The 22786-nt window shown below is 37.9% G+C and overlaps 1 protein-coding gene across 2 annotated transcripts; it reads right to left on the bottom strand.

Moving 5' to 3' along the window:
* Positions 1 to 1888: 1888 nt before the first annotated feature.
* Positions 1889 to 22241, bottom strand: LOC122766008 (chloride anion exchanger-like). 2 transcript variants are annotated; one of them, XM_044020581.1, is made up of 21 exons: positions 21989 to 22241; positions 20398 to 20575; positions 18023 to 18162; positions 16814 to 16924; positions 16240 to 16400; positions 13915 to 14079; positions 13313 to 13465; positions 12611 to 12693; positions 10470 to 10617; positions 10268 to 10381; positions 8791 to 8868; positions 8593 to 8688; positions 7966 to 8072; positions 7256 to 7325; positions 6368 to 6460; positions 6028 to 6123; positions 4752 to 4979; positions 4617 to 4671; positions 3913 to 4058; positions 3769 to 3828; positions 1889 to 2824 (listed from the first exon to the last, which is right to left on the bottom strand). In XM_044020581.1, the coding sequence occupies exons 2-21, from the start codon at positions 20526 to 20528 to the stop codon at positions 2795 to 2797; spliced, it is 2265 nt and encodes a 754-aa protein (XP_043876516.1). In that variant the 5' UTR covers positions 20529 to 20575; positions 21989 to 22241; the 3' UTR covers positions 1889 to 2794. The 2 variants fall into 2 exon arrangements, with proteins under 2 accessions (XP_043876516.1, XP_043876517.1); XM_044020582.1 differs by lacking the exon at positions 21989 to 22241 and having other exon boundaries at positions 20398 to 21691.
* Positions 22242 to 22786: the final 545 nt, after the last annotated feature.

The following is a 22786-nucleotide window of genomic DNA, read 5'->3' as shown; positions in this document are numbered from 1 at the left end:
TGTAACTTTCTATTTTTAAACTCAGAAAAAAGGTCTTTAGGTCATGAGGACATTATACTCTGCCCTAAACACCTCAGAGAAAACAATTCTGACCTCATTGTCACTTTGGATGACATCACCATGTCTTCCAGTTCCACTGTGAGGAAACTTGGAGTTATTTTTGACCAGGAAATGTCATTTGAATCACATGTAAAACTAATTACCAGAACAGCCTTCTTCCACCTGCAGAACATTATGGAAATTAGAAACATTCTGTCCTTAAAGGATGCTGAAAAACTAGTTCATGCTTTTGTTACATCTACTAGATTACTCCTTATTATCAGGATGATAACAAGAGAACCCTTCAGTTCATTCAAAATGCTGCAGCACGAGTTCTGACAGGAACTAGAAAGAGACATAAGTCCAGTGTTAGCTACTCTTCACTGGCTCCCCGTACAGTTTCGAATTCAATTTAAAATCCTCCTCGTCACGTAAAAAGCACTTAATGGTCAGGCCCCTTCATTCCTGAAAGACCTAGTTTTAGCTTATCACCCTAACAGATCACTTAGGTCCCAAAATTTAGTTTGGGACCTTAGCTGGTGCTCTCAAACCAGTTTCTGTTTCACTCACTCAAGGCTCATGATTTGTGAGTTATTTGTAGCCACTGCCACAGTATTACTCCCACTGTAGTGGATGACTCTTGAATATAAAGGAATGTCCATTTCATTCAAATCACTGTGATGTGACCTAAAGTTACCAAGCTCCTCTCCTGTGGAACCAGCTCCCAATGACTGTATTTAAAGTTAGACTTAAAACTTTCCTTTTTTGATAAAGCTTATAATTAGAGTCATACAATGCTTGACATCTTGTTGAGACAAACGGAACAGGGATTTCAGGGATTGGGTGAAATTAGCCTCAGAAGAGGGGGTTTGGTTACACTTCAAATCTTTTAAACAATCAATGATGAATGAACATTTTTGAGGTGCTAATTGGTAATATTATAGCAGCTAGTAACATGTTTTTTCCAAAGTAATATTCAGGTATTAGATGAAGATAGATGAAGACAATTACTATATACTAATTGGAAATGACCATATTACATCAATATTCATCCTCATTTTTGTCTGTTTGACAATGTCGTGACCTTCTCTCTGTCATCTCAGCTTTACCAGCCCCTCCTTCTCCTCACCTGCCTGCCAGCCACTCCCTGCTCATTAGTCCAACTCTCACCACCTGTCTGCCTCTGATCACCAGTATTATATTCATATATATAATCCATATATCACCTGTATATAAACTCACCTCTCAGTTCACTCAGTGCCAGATTGTTTTATGTCGCCAGTACTAGTCTCGCCAGCATTTTTGGGATTGATTCCCTGGTACTGACCCTGCCTGTCCCGGAGCTGCCTGCTCCGTCTCTGCCCCGGTGATCTACTCTGCTTTCTGCCCCCGACAACGGATTCTGCCTGCTCCCTGCCTGCTTGTTCCTGTGGCGGAACAGCCCTGCACTGGACCGGTCATCTCCCTTGTGTGGGCTTGTTGTCTTGGGCTCAAGTTTCCTCTGCATTTCACGGTACGCAGCTCAGGCTACGAACTATTGTGTGTGTGTGCCTGTGCATCACACACCAGTCTGCTTCCCCGTCCTCCTACAGCAGACACGCGGCCTCCTCAGACAAGTGAACCCAGCTTCCCCTTGCTGGTTTTTTATTGAACTATCGCTGAACTTTTTGTGAATAAATAAAACCTGCCTCCATATACTGCATTTGGGTCCTCCCCTGACCCGTTATAGTTCAGTTTCAAGTTAATGCTGTTCATATTGTATTTAATGCAACTTTTAGTACTTGGAAACACTTGATGTACTTGGAAATATCATGGTTATACCATCCATTAGATCAATAAACGATCTAGCTCCAGATACAATTGTCTTTTATTTTCTTGTGACATTCTGACCCTTAGGCCCTCTTTTAGATCACATTATAGAAATATCAAAATGCCTGAAGAAACAAAACACTATACTTAACACATACATTCACAACTGGTAAAAAAAAGCACATTCATTCAAAAATACCAGAGATAACACCTGCATACTGTATACATATATCTCCAATATTTCATAAAAACACTACATCCATAGTTTCCTCTGGTGGTACTTGGAGGAAAATAAGAAATACTGTTCTACTGTATATACCATCATAGTGGAGCTGAGGCTAAGGATTTTTGACCTGAGAGCTTAGAAAATGAAACAAATGACAAATCAAATCAAATAATAATTAGAGTCACCTTCTCTTAACATAGTTTGGATATATCAGTGTCTGAAGAGAAGGATGATGAGAGAGCAAATGATCTTATTGGGAATAAATCTGCCTCCTGTGAAAAGTCTGTAGAAAACTCTACTCGGCCTATTTACACTAGTATTTTAATCTTTAGCTCAATATTTTCTCTGGTGGTACTTATAAAAAGTGAGAACCACTGCACTACAGTATACAAGGCTGTTGGGTGTTATTGAATACATGGTATACAGTGATGAAAATACAGTAAAGCATACTTTAAGTATATATGTACATACACATACAACATAACTTTGCAAACATTTTGTCAAAAAAAAAGACAATTCAGTTAATTCATTATCATGAAAATACATCCTGCACCTCACATTTCTACAAATTCACTATTTACAGCAACAGCATCATGTGTTTCTTTACATTACAGTGTATAATATATACTGTTTAAACCTTGTTTGATTGTCAGATGAACAAAGACGTCTTTGGTTGTTTTAATGTTTTCTTCCAGCAGTCGCCGTCTTCTAATCCAGACGTTAGAACCTGGTTTCTGGATGTGAAGTCGGCTGTGAGAAGAAGCAGTTGAACATTTAACACAGTTCCAGCTGTAATGGTTATATACTTTTCGGAAAAGGAAAAAGCTTTGGGATTTACAGTATGTGCATCCTTTACACTATAGCTACATTAAAATATGCACTGACCTCTGGACATTCCCAAGTGATTATGTGAATGCTGTGGTGTTATGGTGCGTTCCATTGGTAGTTGAAACACCGACATGGGATTCCAAAATGACTGTCACCATACAAACACTGCTACTTTTACCTTTAATAGCACTTCTGTTGGCCTTGTTTCACAGTAAATCAGTCGTACAAATAGTACTTTTATAATATTTTTATCATAGATATGTTGCTACTCCATTTGTGCATTGCTAACAGTGGCGTTACCGACTTCGCACCTGGTTCACGGGTGAACCCTGTGGTAAGGTCACTCCTAGTTCCGATGTAAATGGAACACAGTTTTGAAAGAGTTCTAGGAGGAACTTTTCAGGTATCCCACATTAAAACTTTGAATGAATGTTTGTCTTTTTAAAAGACATTTTTTTTGTTACACACATTATGTACTTTGTTACACAGACAAAGCAAATTTTGAAAAATATGAAGTTAATAAAAAAACTTCATATTCATTGTAGCTTTCGACACTAAAGCGAGATGTCAAAATGCAGGAAATAATCTTATGTGTGCAGTGTGAACAATATGTTAACATGTTTATTTTGTTGTTTATTTGGTTTGGACGTGACCTGTAACTATAGAAATCCATGTGGAAGACCAGACCAGACGATGTCAATATGGATACGGGCAGATTGGATTGACTCACTTGCCATATATAATGTGAACAGTTGGTCAGGAAGATCAGATTATGAATGGATATGCTTACAAATCTGATTTGGGCTGCAGTCGAAAAATGGCCATAGAAACAAACCATACTGTTGCTCACACATCAAAATACTTACGTTTCCATCTCTGCTCCACAAACTGCCTCCAGGGTAGTGGACTGTGACTGTTGTTGTAATCTACAGGACAACATGAAGAGTATTGTGTTATGGGTATACAGTATTGAGTCTTATGTGGAACTTCTTCACAGAGAGGCTTCCTACCTTTTCATAGTCGGACTTCATTTGTGTCATCTCCGGATGTTTCGTGAGGATGTGCAGCATGGCATCATGCAGAGTCAGGAAGAACATGGTTGGCTGAACTTCATCATCAAAGAAGCAACACTCGTGCAGTTTCTCCAGGATGTAAACTGCAGATGGGGAGGAAAAGTTACTAGTCACTAGAATAAAAAGTATTTTCATCCACAAATTTCCAAACTAAGTATTTTACAGCTTTACATTACACTGACCCAAGATCAATTGATTTTAAGTTGACATCACATCCTGGATTGCAGAGAATGTTCTTTAGCTCAACCAGGACAAAAGTAAACATTAGTGGTGCTGGACTCGAGAGACACCAAGTGAATACTAGACTGCAATTTAAAGATCTGGGAGTCATTTTTGATGCAGATTTTTCTTTGATCCTCAGATTAGACATATTTTACGAAATGTTTTTTATTATGTTAAGAATATTGCCAGAGTGCAACCATTTGTTTTACAAGTCAGTGCAGACATGACTCTGATTCATGCTTTTATTATTTGTCTAATTCATTTTGTCAATGCTCTTCTTTCTGGTCTTCACAAAAAGAGTGTCGACTTGGTCAGCTTGTTTCTATATGAAATGTTGTTTATGAGAAGTGCTTTACAAAAGAATGCTTGATTTGATGATAGATAAACTGAACTGACTAATAACTTTGTTTCATACTTACCATCACAAGCCACAATGTAAATGTCCACCTCAACCCGGATCAGCTCTTTCAGTAACTGCAAAAACGAAAAAAACACTGTAAGAGAATTCAACATGAAATAATTGTTACCTTTGATGCCGTGACATGACAACATACATTTTTGAGCCCCTTCAGAGCAGAGATGTCCAGGAAGGAAACACCAGCAAAGTCCAGGATGAGGCTGTGGAGGTCCACTCTCGGAACATATATGTTGGCTGGAAGGTCGGCATTCCAGTTGATCCGGGCAGGAAGGTCCTTGAAGTCAGTGGGCAGGTCCAGCTCCTCCATGCTGCTCTCATCCTCTGATTCTTTTATTGGTCCACAAGAGGTATTCAAGAAGCCTGTCTGTAATGGGAGATAATATGTCTGCCAAATTACAAACAACCAAAAACAATTCAGCCAGAGAGGACTTGGGTTGAGAGAGTAAAACTCGAATCTGATACAAGTGTAACTAGGTGTTGAGGTTTCACCACCAGACTATGCCCCCTGAACTTCTCCCCACTCTCCCTCCCTTCCTCCGCTCTCAGCCCACTTCTTGGCATTTTCCCCAAATTAGACATTAACCTCAGAAGAGTGGGTTTAGTTTACACCTTTTTCATTTTAAACTGGGGGTCATTAAGTCAACATGATTCAATTTTACAACTTGTTGTGGTAAATCTCATCTTGTTTCATGATTTCCAGGCTTGTGGTGGTAAACATAGCTGCCTTTCAAGAAGTTGACCCGGTACCAATACTAGAGTTAAAATAAATCTCATTCCAGAAGGAGGAAGCTCAAATTCACTGTGTAAATCAGAGGTCTCACACTGGCAACCCGTGGGCCACATGCTGCCCTCCAGTCCATTTCATGTGGCCCACTATCTAATATCAAGTTAATATGTTTTTTTTTGTAATAGATTAATTTTACATCACAAATACATTGTTATTGGGATCTTTGTGTCATTCCATATCAACACAGACACTTTTATTTTGAAATTCTGTGAGATATCTATCATTGCAATAATGTGATGGAATTTTGTGATATAATCTGTCTCATATCTGTGGTTTACTGGAATGTACAATGACCATTGTCCTGACTGCATATACTGTAGTGCATTTCACACAAATCTGTGCCGTAAACCTTGTACGTTGTCAACCAAACACAACAAACCCTTATCTTGTCAACACAACACATCATGTACAACACACTGTTACTTGCTTATGAGGAAATCAGAGGTGTACTTTGTACTGTCATCAGAGTCTAAACGTTTATCTCTAGCTAAGAATAGCTATTACTGTTATATACGTTCCAGTCATAATCATACTTATTATGTGTTTGTTTTCGACATAGTGGAAAAATGGAGCAACTAAGGCGTGTCATGTTGTCATCAATGAACAAGGTAAAGCCATTACTTACTGAGGTCCACTGCAGGTCACCTTTTTTCAAAAGCTTCCGGATCACTCTGAGTGCTTTATTTCTCTTCCTCAGCACTCGCAGTGGGTTAAATCCAACCTGAGCATAGAGATCAATTAGTTATCAATTACTTATCAAGTTATATCTCCATTAGATAGATAGAGATAGATAGATAGATACTTTATTGATGCCGAAGGAAATTAAATGTGTTTATAAACTTAATTTGGTTATTTTTAAGACAGCTTTTTCAATTGATTTAGATTCTATGAGATATATTTTGAATAAGAATGAAGATATAACATACTTCTGAGGTACTTAAGTAATGGATAAAATGCATACTTACAGCTTCCACTAGCTTGTTCCTAAAGAACTCAATGTTGGCGAAGAAGATTGGCGACGGAATCCTGAAGATCTTCACTCCTTCTGGCTCGTATATCTGAGGAGAGGAATTTCCAACAAAAATATCATAAATCTTTTGAACATGAAAACTTAATGAAGACTGTAAACCAGCAAAAAAAAAAATTAAATCATATATTAAACAGTGAGCTTAGAGATGATAATAGCTTAGCTTCACGTTTACTCTCTTAACTTTATGTTTACTCTTGTTCATTTCTTTTATTACTCTTATATTTCTATCCTTGTTTCATGTTCTTTGAATAGTAGCAGCTGTAACACAAGAATTTCCCCTCTGGGATCAATAAAGTATTCTGATTCTGAGTAGCTTTTTTTTAAACTTTGAACATAACCAGGTTGTGTGTTACTCTGGTTCCAGTATTTATGGTTACCTATGCTAACTAGCTTAACTATTAACCTTACATGTAAAGGTCCAGTGTGTAAAAATAAGTAACATCTAGGATTAAGACTGATAACAAACACATGAAGGATTCCTTCACCACTCCCAAGCACATAAGGGAACTATGGTTCACAAAATGTTTGTCTGTTTATGCTGCTATAGAAACATGCCCGTGCAAGATGGCCACCTCCAAAAAGCAAGGCCCTGCCTAAACTACATGTAAAAGCCACATACAATTTTTGATTTTAAGAGATTATACACCTATATTATATTCAGTTGATCCCAATTAAACCACCTAAATGTCACACACTGGACCTTTAATAGACAGGAAACAACCTTCCCATCTAAAGTTAGACCAGAAAAGAAGAATTGTTTTTGCCAAATTGTCAAATTATTCCTTTAACATGGCTTACATGATAGAAACACTAACCAGCTTACATCAATATAATCCTTTCTGTCTTTGTAGATATCTGTTTCCTTGATGTTGGCCAGCACGCTGCAGCGAGGACTGGAAAACAAACAAAGCTTCAGTCACAACTCATAATTCCGAAAGTTAACAAGACAAAGGTCTGGGTCACACTTTCCACATCCGCGTGTTTGTAGCGGTCAGCTGGCCGTGGGCTGTGTGACGTAAATGTCATCATGCACCCATGTTTGGAACAGTATGCACGGATCCTGCATGGACAAACTTGAGCAGAGACAACCAGAGACAACGAAGAAGACAATAACAATGGAAAACTTGCCTGAGAATATGCAAGACGGTACCACGTGAGCGTAACACTCATTACTCAAATAATACAAGGACATACAAAAGAGGGTGAACTTGTGGTGACAAAAAGTATGAAAGGAACCTTTTCATACTTTTAAAACCTCTTTTTCAAGAGTAACCTGGCCAAGACAGCAGCCAAACACAGAATGTTACACCAAACACACAATACACAAGAAAAATACAATCACACACTGCAGGAAAACAAGAGTGGGATTTACATGATTACACTGTGCAATCACAAGAGCCAATTGAGCTTATTTCTCTGTCATTTACAATTTTCTTAAATTCCCCCAGAGCATATATGCATATTCAGAAAAGAGAAATGAGGAAAGTATAACCCAGGCCTAGGAGGCTAAAGCCATGACTTGCTTATACTAACAATTGAACCCGGAGGACCACACTGAGCAGCTCCACACCGAGGCCTACAGCCAATCCAAGATCCAGCCCCAGTAGTATGGCTGCAACACAGGTCCCGATCCAAACCACCTGGGAATAAAAGAAGGTGAAAAACAAGTGGTTAATCATCTTATTACTGCAAAAAGACCACAAAATGTTCCACAACTACGGAAGTGTAACGCTGCCACACATACAAAAAAGTGGGTTGCTCAGTATTACGTGTTTTCATTATAACGAGAAACTATCACGTTATAACGAGATAGAATGTTTTCTTGTTATATCGAGAAAACAATCTTATCTCGAAATAATGTGACAGTTTCTCGTTATAAAGAGAAACTACGTTGTTATAACATGATAGTTTCTCGTTATAACGAGGAAACATCTTATCTCGTTATAACGTGATAGTTTCTCGTTATAGCGACAAAACAATCTTGTCTCGTTATAGCGAGAAACTATCACGTTATAATGAGAAAGCATTTTATCCTTTTTATAACATAATACTGAGCACCCCCCTTTTTTGTATGTGTGGCAGCATCACACTTCCGTAAACAACCAATCATCAAACGCAACTATTCCTTTATAACTTCTCACGGATTAGGTATGAACTTACACAGTCTGGTTTGTCCCTCCTCCACAGGTAAGGGATCTCTCTAACCTGCATTAGCATGCCTTTCAGGTTGACGATGACCACGGCACCCAGCACAGACTATGAAATAAGGTGAAGGAAGTCAGGTCTAAGCCTGTCCACTGTCCACTTACGTCCTCTTATGTTGTGCAATGTCAAGTATGAGTGAGTTCGGAGGTTTACCTTAGGGAGTGGGTCGAGTAAGAATCCAATGGCCAATGTAACGATCATCACTATCAAAGCTGACAGTAAGCCAGCCACCTGAAAAGGACAGCACAAGTAGAGAAGCTAATGTAATGAAAAGCTTAGAAATCTTTCTCAGTTCATATATTAGTGCAATATTGTGTTGTGGGAAAATGTGTGGAATGTAAACGTGCTTGTCTTGTGACAACCTAAGCACAGTAGCAAACTGTAAATTAGTTTGAAGATATTGCTGGCTTTAACTGTAATAATTCAATTGTTTATGAATTAGGCCCCCCATTAGCTGTGCACTGAAGCACTTGCTACTCTTCCTAGGGTCCACAATTCAAAACTTACCATACAATACCAATAAAAAAAATGGTTTAAATTAATCAGTATAAATCAACACATTCAATGGTAGAGTCCACAAAACAAAATATAATGCTGTAATGTTTGTGTTCGATGATAAAATTGTTATTTAAAACAGTATTAATCAAAATCAATTAAATTAAATCTCAGTAATATTATGCATGATAGTACTACTATGAGTTAGTTATGGTAGAACACAGTATTAATAGAGAAAACACTGCTAAATCTCAGTAATATTATGCATGATAGTACTACTATGAAGTTAGTTACGGTAGAAAACAGTATTAATAGAGAAAACACTGCTAAATCTCAGTAATATTATGCATGATAGTACTACTATGAAGTTAGTTACGGTAGAACACAGTATTAACAGAGAAAACACTGCTAAATCTCAGTAATATTATGCATGATAGTACTACGATGAAGTTAGTTACGGTAGAACACAGTATTAATAGAGAAAACACTGCTAAATCTCAGTAATATACTGTGTCGGATCTTGAGGAGCCGTTCCTTTCAAAGAGCCGTTCAAAAGACTGGCTCGCTATTTTGGATCTTTGTATAAAATGTGACTGAGTGTAAATAAAGCTTTTACTTGTTAATCATGCAACACCTTTTTATTTGTGGCACACTAAAAAACTAAGAAGTCTACAATGATCTTCCTTGCAAAGTTATACTGAACATAAAAATATATTAAAACAGAAAAACTTTTACAAAACAAGTTTCAAGTATAACCCTGCAGTGGACTCCTGAACTGTCCTTGGTAACATTAGTGCAAATTTTAGTAAACAATATTTGATTGCGCTTCCTTTGGCTCAAAGCTGCAGTCTGACACTCTGCAATCCGCACTCACGTGAAATTTGCATATCAAATTGGCACCCCATGCTCCTCCCCTTGTTGTGCATGCTCCGTGTCTCAGTGGACTGGGACTTTACAGTAAACCACGAGGGGTGAGCAGCAGAATCATCTGTTTGTTGCAATCTGCAGTTTCACCATTAGGCGTCACTAATTCAGTGGTATTAGCTCAAGCAAATCATACAAAATATTTATTTTTAGGACTTTTCAGTATGTCCTGTTCAAACCTGGCTCAAACTCTAAGTAGACCTTGGTGTACCTGAGTCTTGCCGCCTGTGCTTTCCTGCACTGCGCTCCTGGACAGAGCTGTACTCGCAGCAAAAGACTTGAAGGACGCTCCAAAGATGTTACTAACTCCAAATGCTATCAGCTCCTGTAGTCAAGTCAAAGAGAAAGCAGTTGGTTTATTTTTTTAATATCACCCTCAAACATTGACCATAGTGGTTTTATCGTCTACAAACCTGATTTCCATCTATGGTGTAATCATGTTTCACAGAGTAGACTTTTGCCACAGAGAAGGCCACAGCAAAACCCACGATAGCCATAGGGAACGCTTCCACTGCTGACTCCTGGAAGATGTGCAGGTTTGGAGCCATTGGAGGCTCGTACCTGAAATTGAAGAAGTCAGTTCTGTTCATGCTCATGTACAGAATTTTCCTCCCTAACACTTCCTTAAGTAGTTTAGCCCATGCATTCTTCTACATTTGAGACTAGAGCTATTTTCCTTGATATTCGATGATATTATTGTTTTTAATACTAATAACTCAGGTTTCAGGAGGTTGATTTCAGAAAAGGTTTAAGAAATCGTTTTTCTTTAAAGCCGTTTTACTATTTCCGCAATTTTTTGTTACTGTAAAAAAAATGTGAATAAACAAACACAAGGGCCCAAAGCATGGAGTGGTGCCAAGGCCCTATTGTATCCACTCTGATTATTCTTTTTTTCCTTCTTCCTCCTCATCATCATCATTATTATCATCATTTAATTGGTCTTTCAATTACTCTTTGAGCACATGTTCAAGGTCACCAATCTTGTGAATGGTGAATGCTTGTGTCAAGTTAGTCTAATAAAAACAACAACACAATTTCACGTTTTGTGTTCCCACTAGTTACGCAGCAGACTTCCTTGATGACCCACGGTAGTAGCTAAAAGTATCTTAGCATTTTTAGCACAAAGCAAGCCTCCGCCCCGTCTCTATTCTTTTTCAGTTTCTTTTTGGGGCCAATCTGTCCGTGATGATAACCTGCGTAGCCCGTCACCTACTGGCAACAGGAAGTATGCCGTGAGTAACACTTGTGACCTTCACCTGTATTGATTTTTAGATTTGAAATATGACTGTTGATACAATCCACAGTTTACGCCATCTTGAGAGGTTTTGTTGTTTTATGGAATGTAAAATTGAATAAAAAATCTCCACCTCTGCTCTGATTTGATCTTTATTTTAAACAATAATAATCATTTCATCAAATAGTTTTTGTTTCTTTTTGATTTACAGATGTTCATGAATGACTTGTCAGCTGATATCACTCAGTCATTCTTTTGACACATCAAGTGATTAATGAGGGGTGGGGCTTCACAGATAAACAAATATACTGTTTTTTATGTCCTCATTACCTTTACACCATGACTGATGGGTGTATAAATTACTCTGACTCAGCAGTAAAAAAAAAAAAGAGATAAAGGAATAATCCAGTATTGTGTTAATATGTTATGTTAATACAGATGCAATTTTAGAAGATAAAGAAAATATGGCAAAGATGTGGGAATGACTGTAATTAGATCCACATTTTTGCAGTGTTAGCTACACCTGCAGTCATATATGAAATCACTCTCATTTAGATTTGTTTTCTTCCACACTCTACTTTTGCTGTTTTCATGATGGGGGAATTGGGATTAAACAGAGATTTTCCATTTAAATGCTATCTTTGGAGAGGAAAGAGCCCTTTCAAGTGATTGTTCAGGTTTCTTGCATCGTGGTAGAATGACGTAATGACACAGTCAGTGCTGTCTCACTGTGAGAAAGCATTTTCATCTCACAGTGACACAGGAGCCAATGGTCTACTGCTGCCTCGTTTGGTAAATGTGAGTTGCTTAGGTTGATCTGAGCAAAGGTTTTCCTGCCTTGATGTGAAATCGCTGACTTTTTCTATGGACTTTGGTGTGGGAGAGTGAGCGACGAAGAAAGCAAAACAAACTTCAGTTTCTTATCAGAAAAGTCAGTCTAATGGTGCAAGCCTGTTCTTTACATACAGTATTGTAGACTTAAGCATGCGTAGATTTTATGAGGTAAACCTGTTGTTGCTAAAATTGTTCCTTGTGTTCCCAGTCACAGCAGCACACTAGCATTGCACAAGGTGATGTCAGCACTGACACATTCATTATGTGTTATTGCCCCATAAAATCACACTTCAAAGAACCTGAAATCTTCCTTTAAGATAACAAGTACTGTCACTTCTTGAACCAATACACTGGGGTTAAGAAGTCTGAGTTATTTAATCAAAATCTCACATTACACACTCTATGCTAGATATTGTAATTTCTAATTTCCCCGAAGGCTTTGGGATAACATGACATCAAATTTGTTTTATGTGCAACATTTCTTACCCTTTTGGGATATATCCAACAACATCAATGCCATATTTCGTCTTGAAGTCAAAGCCATAGGAGAGTCCGCATGCAATAACAGTCTGTGGAGGAAACAATTTGCAGTGACAGCTGTTAATACCCACAGGACTCACGGGACCAGTTTATGACCTTTTCGATTAGGGCTGAACCGATTAATCGATTACTAAATTAATCGACAACTATTTTGATAATTGAGTAGTTGGTTTGAAGCTTTTTTCGTGATTAAAACATGATTTCTGATTGTTTAAGCTTCTTCAATGTGAGTATTTTCTTCATTTCTTTGCTCTGGATAACAAAGAAATCATTAAAAGTAAATCATTTTGGTTTGTGGACAAAACAAGACATCATTTCCAGGTTTACCAAACACCGATTAACATTTTTTAAGGTTTTCTGATATTTTATGGATCAAACGATTAATCAAGAAAAGAATCAACAGATTATTATGAAAAGAATTGTCAGTTGCAGCTCTAGGCTCGATTAACGTGACAATGTGAGCTCTGCTTTAAAAACCTCAAATAATCTCATAAATCAGATTATACAGTGTTAAGGACAAGCAGTCCTGCCAAGCACAGTCAAGTGTCAACACAATATTAATAATACTGCCATTATGATGATGTGTTTACATAAATACTAAGCCTCATGCTATGAGAACATTACAAGGACTGTGTTGCTCAATCTCACCATGATGACCTCTATGGGGATGGGCACTGGCAGCTTGGATTTGAATCGGTCGTTTATCTCCTTTACGACGAACACCACCACCATGATGACCAAAGAGATGACCACATCACACACATTGGTGGAGGTGATCTTATTGAAGATGATCTCCAGGGTCTAAAAATATAAATGAATTCAATTAATTATAGGGTATATATATTTGTTTTGTAGCCATTTCCCTCACAATATGACATGTATGGCAGTACAAGTGAATGATTTCTCAATCCCTTGTTCTATGTAGGTTTCTAGTAGAGAATGGGTTAAATGCAAAGAAAGAATAAATTTTTTATTTCTTCCAACTGAGGCCAGCTCTATGCATTTTGGTGCCCTAGGCAAGATTGGGATTTGGTGCCCCCCTTTTTTTTTCTTTTTCCTCTGCTGCTAACAACGTTTACCCGTAGAAATGTTGTTTCAAAAAGTCTGCCAATATGAATTCCGTTCATCAATCTGCTCATTCCCAGAACAATATACATTTGTATCATCGACAAACAGGACCAAAAAATTAAAGATAAAAGATGTGCCCTGTTTATCAGAAAGAGAAAGCGTTTAAGCAGCTCTCCACTTACATATATGATGGAGAGAGGGCCACTGATGCCTGGGACTTGTAGCCCGAGCACAAACTTGAGCTGTGACACCAGGATGTGGATGGCAGCTGCCGTGGTGAAACCGGACACTAGAGTGTCAGACAGGTACATGACAACAAAGCCCACCTGCAGTACGCCCATCGCCAGCTGGAAGAGACACAGACGTCAGACATCTCTCACCTCTGTCTCCACAGTGTTTCATTCGTCATGCTGAGCTATGCTAATCACAATACGGGTCAAGGGCTGTGGTGCTCCTGAGCAAGGCATCCAATCCCCCATTGCTCCCTGCACAGATAAATGCTGCACCCAGCTGGTGTGTAATAAGGATGGATTGGTGTTCAAGTGTAAGATGGGACATGATCCCCTCCACCCAATGCCTATAAAAAGGAAGTGTCTTCCAGTAGAGGATTATCAAAAAAGCAAGTAGGGTGCCTTCAGGGGCCATTAGGAAAAACTTATTTTAGCCACATTCACTCTTCCTCAACAAAGTCAATAGAGAAAATCAGCATTTCTTTTTAGTTTACAGAGACACAGGTGCTGCAGGTCTAATTCTACCTTGTTTGGCAAGGTTATGTAATTCAGGCAACATTTGAACTTACTCATGGTGGATCAACAACTTCTGTGTGCTGTGATGTGAAATCTGTGATTTTCTCTATGGGCTTTGGTGTGAGAGTGAGTGGATGTCAAACCAACACAAACTGTAGCATCCAGTCAGAAAAGGCTGTCTGATGGTGGCATAAAGCAGCAAACATTTTCTTCAGACATGGGCTGACATAGATTGTATTCGCTGAGTATGTTGTTAAATGGCTTAAATCTGTATACAAGTGCTTTCTACAACCACATATTAAAAAGTTGAAAGGAAACAATTACTTTATATTGAGAGACAAGAGAGTAGCAGTGAATGCAACTACAGCATAATAAGATGATGAATCTTATTTCACTGGGAATCTCAATGTCAAGATTCACTTGCTGATGCACTGGCCCTTTAAGAGTTACAGTTGTTAACAGTAGGTCAGTCTCCCACGTATTCACTCAGTTGGAACGCTGACAGTTTGTCTCATGTCTTCAGGGAAGGTGTGTGTTCATGCCAAATGTAAGTAAGATAACTTTTATTCACCTTGAATAACTATTGATAACTACGTATCACTAGTAACGTTCTGATTGTGCATATTATTTCATTATGTCATTATTATATTACTTGTTTATTTATTCGTACAGTAGATGCCACATTCTTCCTTATTTAAACCTGCTGAAACTGAAGCTCAGCCTCCATGATTTTCTTACTGGAGTCACACATGCCATTGTGTTGCTGGCTCTACTCTACACAACTGTAGAGGCCCCAAATCTCTTTTAATGATTGTATGATAATGTAAGATGTAAGATAAAGAGACATTTTGATCGCCATCAAAGAAATACTGCTATTTTTTTTATACCATTAACAGCATTTCTGTCACGTTTGTTTCACAGTAAATCAGTTAGTAGCACATAATACAGTTAAACCTTTAACCGTAGACATGTTGCTATGCTGTTTGTTTCTGCAAACTACTGTGTAGTGCAGGGGTCTCAAACTCAAATGACCTGTGGGCCACTGACTGTGTGGTCTGGTCAGCCGGGGGCCAGTCAAGTAAAAAAAAAGAGCTCAAGATTACATATCAATATGCCGCATTTATTCCTTTTTTTATATGTACTTTTCTATCTTTTATCTATTATTCTGTACAGCACTATGGTCCACTGTGTGTGTTTTAAAGTGCTTTACAAATAAAGTTGAATTGGATAATTTGAAATGCTTGTTTTAATATGGAACAATATTCACAATAAAAAAATTAATATTTATGGTGCAAAATTAATCCATCTAACACACAGAAATGACTTTTTAATCGATTAATTTCAAAATAAAAACATATAGAAATGACTCGTTACAACTTGCTGTTGTCTGGAGGGCCACATGAAATCGATTGAAGGGCCACATCCAGGCCGCAACTTTGAGACCACTGGTGTAGAGGTTATCAACTGGTATTGCTAACAATGGCTAGCCCAGCATGCGTTTGCATCAATGGTTTTTTCCGACTTGTCTCTGGAACGGGATAAACATTGAGGTGACGTCACTCTCAGCTCCGAGTTCCAATGTAAATGGAACGAAGGGTAGCAAGGGTAGGTGTGCAAAAGCTTCCTGTCACAATATTATTAGCCCTGCAATCCTGCTAGTGGAGGGGTTACTGCATACCTCTGTCTTCAGATCATAAATTAATTTTATTCTGAACACTGGATGTTAGGTTAAAAATAGATGAAAACAAGAAGGTGTTTAACCTGCATGAGTCCAGCGAGGAAGGTCACAGATGAAGCCACCAACACTCGCTGCTCGTCCCTCGTCAGGCCTTCAAATCCTGTGATGTTGAGGGGTGGACCCTCGTCTGGGACCAGCCTGGTGACCACTGACCCGATCATCAGACACAGGACAGGGAACGGACCTGAAAAGAGACACACAGGGAGTCTACGTTACAGTCTTAGTTTATAGAGATTCAAACACACACACACATTGATATCATTGACATCATTGACATAATGCATTCTCTAGCCCCTTACCCTATCCTTAACCATCAAAACTAATGGTGCTTTTTAATTGACACAAACACACAAACTACTGATGAGCAAAACAGTTATTTTTGCTGTGCTGAATCATTACAATCAGTTAATTACAAAGATTTGTTGCATGACCGGACCTGCACATCCGGCTGTCACAGTCACTGAACTGGAATATGGCTGAACTGGTTGTGATTTCAGCTCGTCTTTCTGCAGTGCTGTCACTAAATAAACCAGACTCCTCTTTTAAATATTGAGATTTGTTGGAGATAACATTATTATTATTAGTAGTATTCCTTACCCACTGAAATGTGCCTGGAAGTGCCAAGGAAGAAGTAAATGATGACAGGGAAGAACGCAGAGAAGAGTCCGTACCATGGTGGCAGGGAGGCCAGCAGACAGTAGGCCAGACCTGCAACACAATAACATGCTCATTTAATATACACTCACCATGAAGTACACAGACAGCACATCTAATAAGATGTGGAGCCCAGTGAGGTCTTCTCCTGCTGTCGTCCATCTGCTTCAAAGCTTCTTTATAGGTTGATTGTAAAGAGTGATGTTACTGCCTTTCTATCACCTTGTACCAGTCAGGTCATTCTTCTCTGACCTCTGGCACCAACAAGACATTATCAGTTCAGTGTTCATGGGGACATTCAGATTTATCTCTAGTTTTACTCTGAGCAGAAATATCTGCACTATTTATTTTTTTTTAGAAAAAAACTCCAAATAACCTATTGTTGTTGTTTTTGCTCCTATTTTCACTTGTTTTCCCCTCAGAATATCAGGGAAATTACACTTTTGTGACTTGTTTCTAACCTGATAAAATGAGATAACATTACAGTCAAGTCTTTCCTCTGGCGTATGTTACAGCTGCTTAAGATAATGATTTTGTTATGAATCAGTTGTTTTATACAGTGCATGTATTTCTTTCTTTTTCTGAGTAGATCCAAAGGTATTTAAGTTTTAATTTACGTTGATCATTTATCAGAATCAGAATCTGTCTTCATTGCCATGTAGGTTTTTTAACGTACAGTGAATTTGCTGTGGTCTCTTAACAAATATGAAAAGGTGATAATATGCAAATAGGTCTCAACCATCAGAATCTGACAGGGAGATTTCATCAGGCTTACGTCACAGAAATCTTTTTATTTTAATAATTCCTTTCTATTATTAGTCTAATTCAAATTTACTAGTGAGGAAATTCCACTGCTGCTGCTGGGACTCTTTTAAGCACAGCTGGCCAAAGACATGAGCAGACTAAGGCCCTGATGACCAGGGGGCCCCCCCAAATAGTGTGTTGTAAAAAAATAAACAATAAATAATGGATATCTTTAGATATTTTAATAGTTTTTATCTTAAATTATTTAGTTTTATTTTGGGGTTGAGAATTGCACATCTGTTCACATTTTTACTTATTTACAATAAATGCAATGTGCAAATTAATACTTGGCCACCTGTGTGTGTGTGTGTGTGTGCGTGTGTGTGTGTGTGTGTTGTTGATACTTACCCTGCAGCACAGCGACCAGTCCGGTGCTGACCCCCGACACGATGTCACTGAGCAGCCACTCTTTGACTCTGTAGATTTTCATCCAGCCAATGATGGGCAGGAGAGAGAGCGCTGCATTCTTGGCACGCCTGGCATCACACCTGCAAGGACACAACAGAGACAAGGATAAAGTCTACGTACAGCTTCCATATGTGTGAACAGAGGCCGGGTTTTGACAGTGTAAATTGATCTTAAAGGGATACTTCAAGCTTTTCAAACACGGTTGCACACTTTATTCCCAAAGAGTGTGTCACCGTTGACATGAAATAGCCTGGGACAGAAGGAAATACTATTTTCTGTCTCAATTTGTTGAATTTAAAACTTATATCATCAATATTTTCTGTCCTTATTCTGAGAAAATCTCTTTTCTCATTTCACCTTCTCTCTCCAACACTGAATACCGTAGAGAAAATCCAACAGTTGTACATCATGGGACAGTAGAGTTGTGCTGCCTCTATAAGTAAATTCAGATGTATTATTTTGTGACTTTGCTGCTTGAAATCCTTTTTTTATATAATTTATCCGAGAGAAACAAACTAATTAAATGCAGCAACAGTAGACTCACCACTCTTTTTTTCCCGTGAGCTAAAAATGCTGATTTTCTCAATGGACTTTGGCACAGGAGAGTGAACAGAGTGTAAAAACCACTGTCTAACAGCAATTAAAGCAGTTAACATATCCTTAAGATATGTAATCAAGTGTAGAATAACCTTTTGTTGATAGGCTAAACTGGCTTTCCTTGTATCCTTGCTGGAAGATATGTTATCACAGCAGTGTCAGTCAGTGTTGATAACTCATACAACCATACTGGCTCTTTCCATGTTGAGGTAGAATGTTGGAAGGAAATGATATGAGGTATGGATTCCCTTCTCAGAATTTCCACTTAATGACACTTAATTCTTCTGCTCAGTGACAAGTCCTCATGATTTTTCAAGTGAATGTTTTTCATAAATAATGTACTTTGCTGTATTCATGTGAAATTAGTGTTTGGATTAAGGGCCCTGAGAAGCAGCAAATACCAGGTGAAGGTAAAAACAAACTCAACTCATTAGGTTAAAACCATTAAGCTTAAAAGTTTTAAAAAAAACTTTAAGTTAGTTAACAATTCAGTATAACAGCTGCTCTCATTTGCATATCATATTTAATACTTTGTAATTTATCTGGTAACATTTTACAGTAAGGGTACATTAGTTAGCTATTAGTTATTAGTAAATATTTGTTATAAGCCTTGACTAACTGTCAATTAACATTTTAACTAATTATTTAATAATGCTATTTAGGCATCACTTCATACATTAAGATTTATTAAGATACCGGGAGCAACTGTTTATGGGAGTACTGAATTAGCATTAATTAACTATAATTCGGCATTTATTAACTGTCATTAATATTTACCAGTGCTGCTCGTGAGCCTTAAATAACCACACAGATACTAACCATTTGTGGAACATGTTTCCCACACCAGGAACATTAATTTCCATGCGGGAAGTTGATTCTGATTTAAGGGTAATAATGGTTAATCAACGCTTAACAGAGTTAAGCAATGATTATTTAGTGCTATTACACAAACAATAAGTGTCACTTTACAGTTTGCACTTTACAGACACCACCTTTAATAACTAACGACTTCATTAAGATGAATAAATAGTTAGTTAAACCATTCATTATCTGTTAGTAAATGCTGCTATCTGCATGAAGTAATCCGTCAGGTAATATACTGAACCACTTTGCTTACATTTTCCTCAAACAATGTTTTAAAAAGTTATTGCACATCTGAACGTAATGCATTAGAAAGTTACTTGTTAGCTGAATAGTGACAGATCAGATCAAAAAAAGATTGAATTCACTCAAATTTTTATACTCAAATTTTACCTGATTAAAGAACAAATAAATACAGATATATCTGTGTTGTAGTGGGACGATAACAACAACCAATTTCAAGTGTTAAATAAAATTAATAAAACATTACACAAAATGCCAGTTATGGTTGTAAAATGTTCAGATTTCTACGGACTTGAGCTATTGGCCATCTTGTCCTTAAGAATAAATCTCAGATATAAATAAAATAAGTACAGTTTTACAAATACATGTAAAGGAACAAGGACAAACTCTTTATACCCAGCTGTAAATTCATCACAGCACATCAAATCAAGTAAGTGAATCAGTGGCAAGTGGATGTTTAGATTTCTCAAAGATGATTCACCTCTTATCCAAAAGGCTTCCTGAGTTTTGAAAGTTTGTGAAGAAGCACTCCCAACGATTCACTTACTTCTGGAGAACTATGGTCTGGATAAATGAGAATCTACACAGACAACAAAGAAAAGCATCTTCCTCACGTGAAGAACTGCTCGAGGTGGTTCAGGATGGTCTTGCGGGGCCTGTAGACCTTCTCATGCTCCTCGCTGAAGGACTCCTCAGAGTAGATGGGCCTGGCCACCACATACTGCTTGGCTCCTGGTCGCATCATTGTTGCCTCTGCTGCTTGGAGGACCGCTGCTTCCTCTCTATGTGACTCTGAGGTGCAGTAATCGCATTAGAGTTCGGAAGAGGATCCTGTCCTGCTTTGAAAATTACTTTATCAAAGAACATTAAGAGGCAACACAACAAAGGTCCAGACCCCCCCAAACCTGGGCAAAAAGACATGTGCCACATCAGGACCTGCACTGTCAGGCTTCATTTAAACTGGAGAAACAGACTCACACCAGCATGGCTTGTTTTACAGTTTTAACACTTCCTCACTTCTACCATCAACTTTTAACATCTTTAGAGATATGAGAATGTCGAGCAACATGGGTTTTCTGACTGCTTATGAATATCCTGTGTTGTGTAAAATATTATACCCATCTTATCTATCTCTTTAAATAGATATATATTGATACATCAATAGAGACAATATATGGCCTTATATTTAGGATATTGTCATATCAGGATTTGGCCTCTCTGATGTCTTTTACTGGTTTTGTTGCAGAACTCATATTTCGGCATTTAGTGATGTTAACTTAGGTATTGTTTGAAACAGGAAACCGACCTAAAAATTTAATTAAAAAAAAAAAAACGTAGCCTGACAGCTCTTTTTCAATTTTAAACTTGATTATCATTATTTGTGTTAAAGCAGAATTTGACCATATTTATAGGGAATGTCAGTGTCTCTTGTATAATAAAGACGTAAATATAACATAAATACAACAAATACCATTTAAAGATAATGAGTGTGTTTTAAGAATATAATACAGATACATATACAGCTAGATTAAAGAAATGTCTTCACTGTAGTGAATTTATTTTAGTTAGTATTTTAGTTTAGAGTAGAGTAGCCTACACTGTCATATACTTTATCCACATTAAGTTCATTGAACTTCATTCTTATCTTTGTCACCAAGTATCCAAGTATTAAAAAGTCATGACTCATTGTGAATGATGTTGATTGTGATTTTGTCCAAGCGGTCTCATTTCACTCATGTCTGCAAACTTTAAAGTACAAAAAAATTAATAGAAGGACAAGATAAACAAGAGGGAAAAGATAAACTGAGAAAGCAAAGTGTAGCTTTGTGCCTCTTTAAATTAATTCTATATTCTACACTGGCAAACTAGTAATTTATAGTACAGATATAGATAATATCTACAAACAGTAGCCAACAAGAAATAGTGTGTTTAAATAACTTGATAGCTGTGTTGCAACAATCAAGTTTAGTTGACCTGTATTTCAAAAGCAACAGGTGACGTCTCCCTTGACATTTCTTTATTTAATGTTACTTTTTTATTGCCATTTTCATTTCACAAACCTCTAAAAAAGAAGCTAAAAGAAAAGTTAGTGGCATATAAGGAAAAAGCCCTAAAAATAATGAGATATTGTTTGTAAGCCCTTGCTCAAAAGCTTTCTGTCTCTCCACTAACCTTCATTCCTGCAGAGATTTATCCCGCACATACCTGACAATGCTCAAAACTGTCCCAAATCCAAAGTGTCTGCTCTCTCTTCTGACTCGTCGCACTCCTGGAGATGATCTGGGATCAGCGTCAGTTATGCCATCAATAAATGCCTTGTTTGTTTCTTATCACAACTGTAATTATTAACACTAATTATGATAAACTCAAAAGCTGTGTTGCACAGCTGCTGGATGCTGGACCTATCCTTGACCATTGTTCTCACTGATATCTGTAAACTGCAATTTTCTGCGGCGGGTTTCCGGGCCAGAGGAGCATCGGAATGATACTGTATCGATGGGCAGGATAGGGAGGATGTGGAAGGGACAGACTGGACAGAACAGGTTATTGTTGTGCACTGGAAATCAAGTGACTTTTCAGAGGGAGGCACTCTGACGGCAACAATGGTTTGTGTTCTGCAGGAACTGGGATTGTTGGCGGAAATAACTGCCCGAATGAAGGAGTTGGATTTCTAATGTCAGCGTGTGAGATCAGATGATCTGGTGCTCTGACAAAAACAGGACTGGGCATCACAACACACATCACAAGTTCAAACTCGAGAGACGTCTTAAAACTTAAAGCTGCAGTGCGTAACTTTTGGTGACATTGTCAACATTGCCTGTGTTTGGTCTTAGTGGGACCTTCATCTGAAAATAGTTTCTGTCAAGCGTCTGTGAGTATACAGCAGCAGCACAGACGGGGGTGAGGCGTGTCAAACAACTGGATGGGTTTTTGGAACAGTAGAATTCACCTTTTGTGGGCACTAATTTGTTTTGTTTTTCAGCCATACAACCTGTTTGCTTC

Source organism: Solea senegalensis, linkage group LG3, assembly GCF_019176455.1.
Source record: "Solea senegalensis isolate Sse05_10M linkage group LG3, IFAPA_SoseM_1, whole genome shotgun sequence".
NCBI lineage: Eukaryota > Metazoa > Chordata > Actinopteri > Pleuronectiformes > Soleidae > Solea > Solea senegalensis.
The sequence above is the reverse complement of the archived record's forward strand: the minus strand, read 5'-3'. Positions and strand labels throughout refer to the sequence as shown.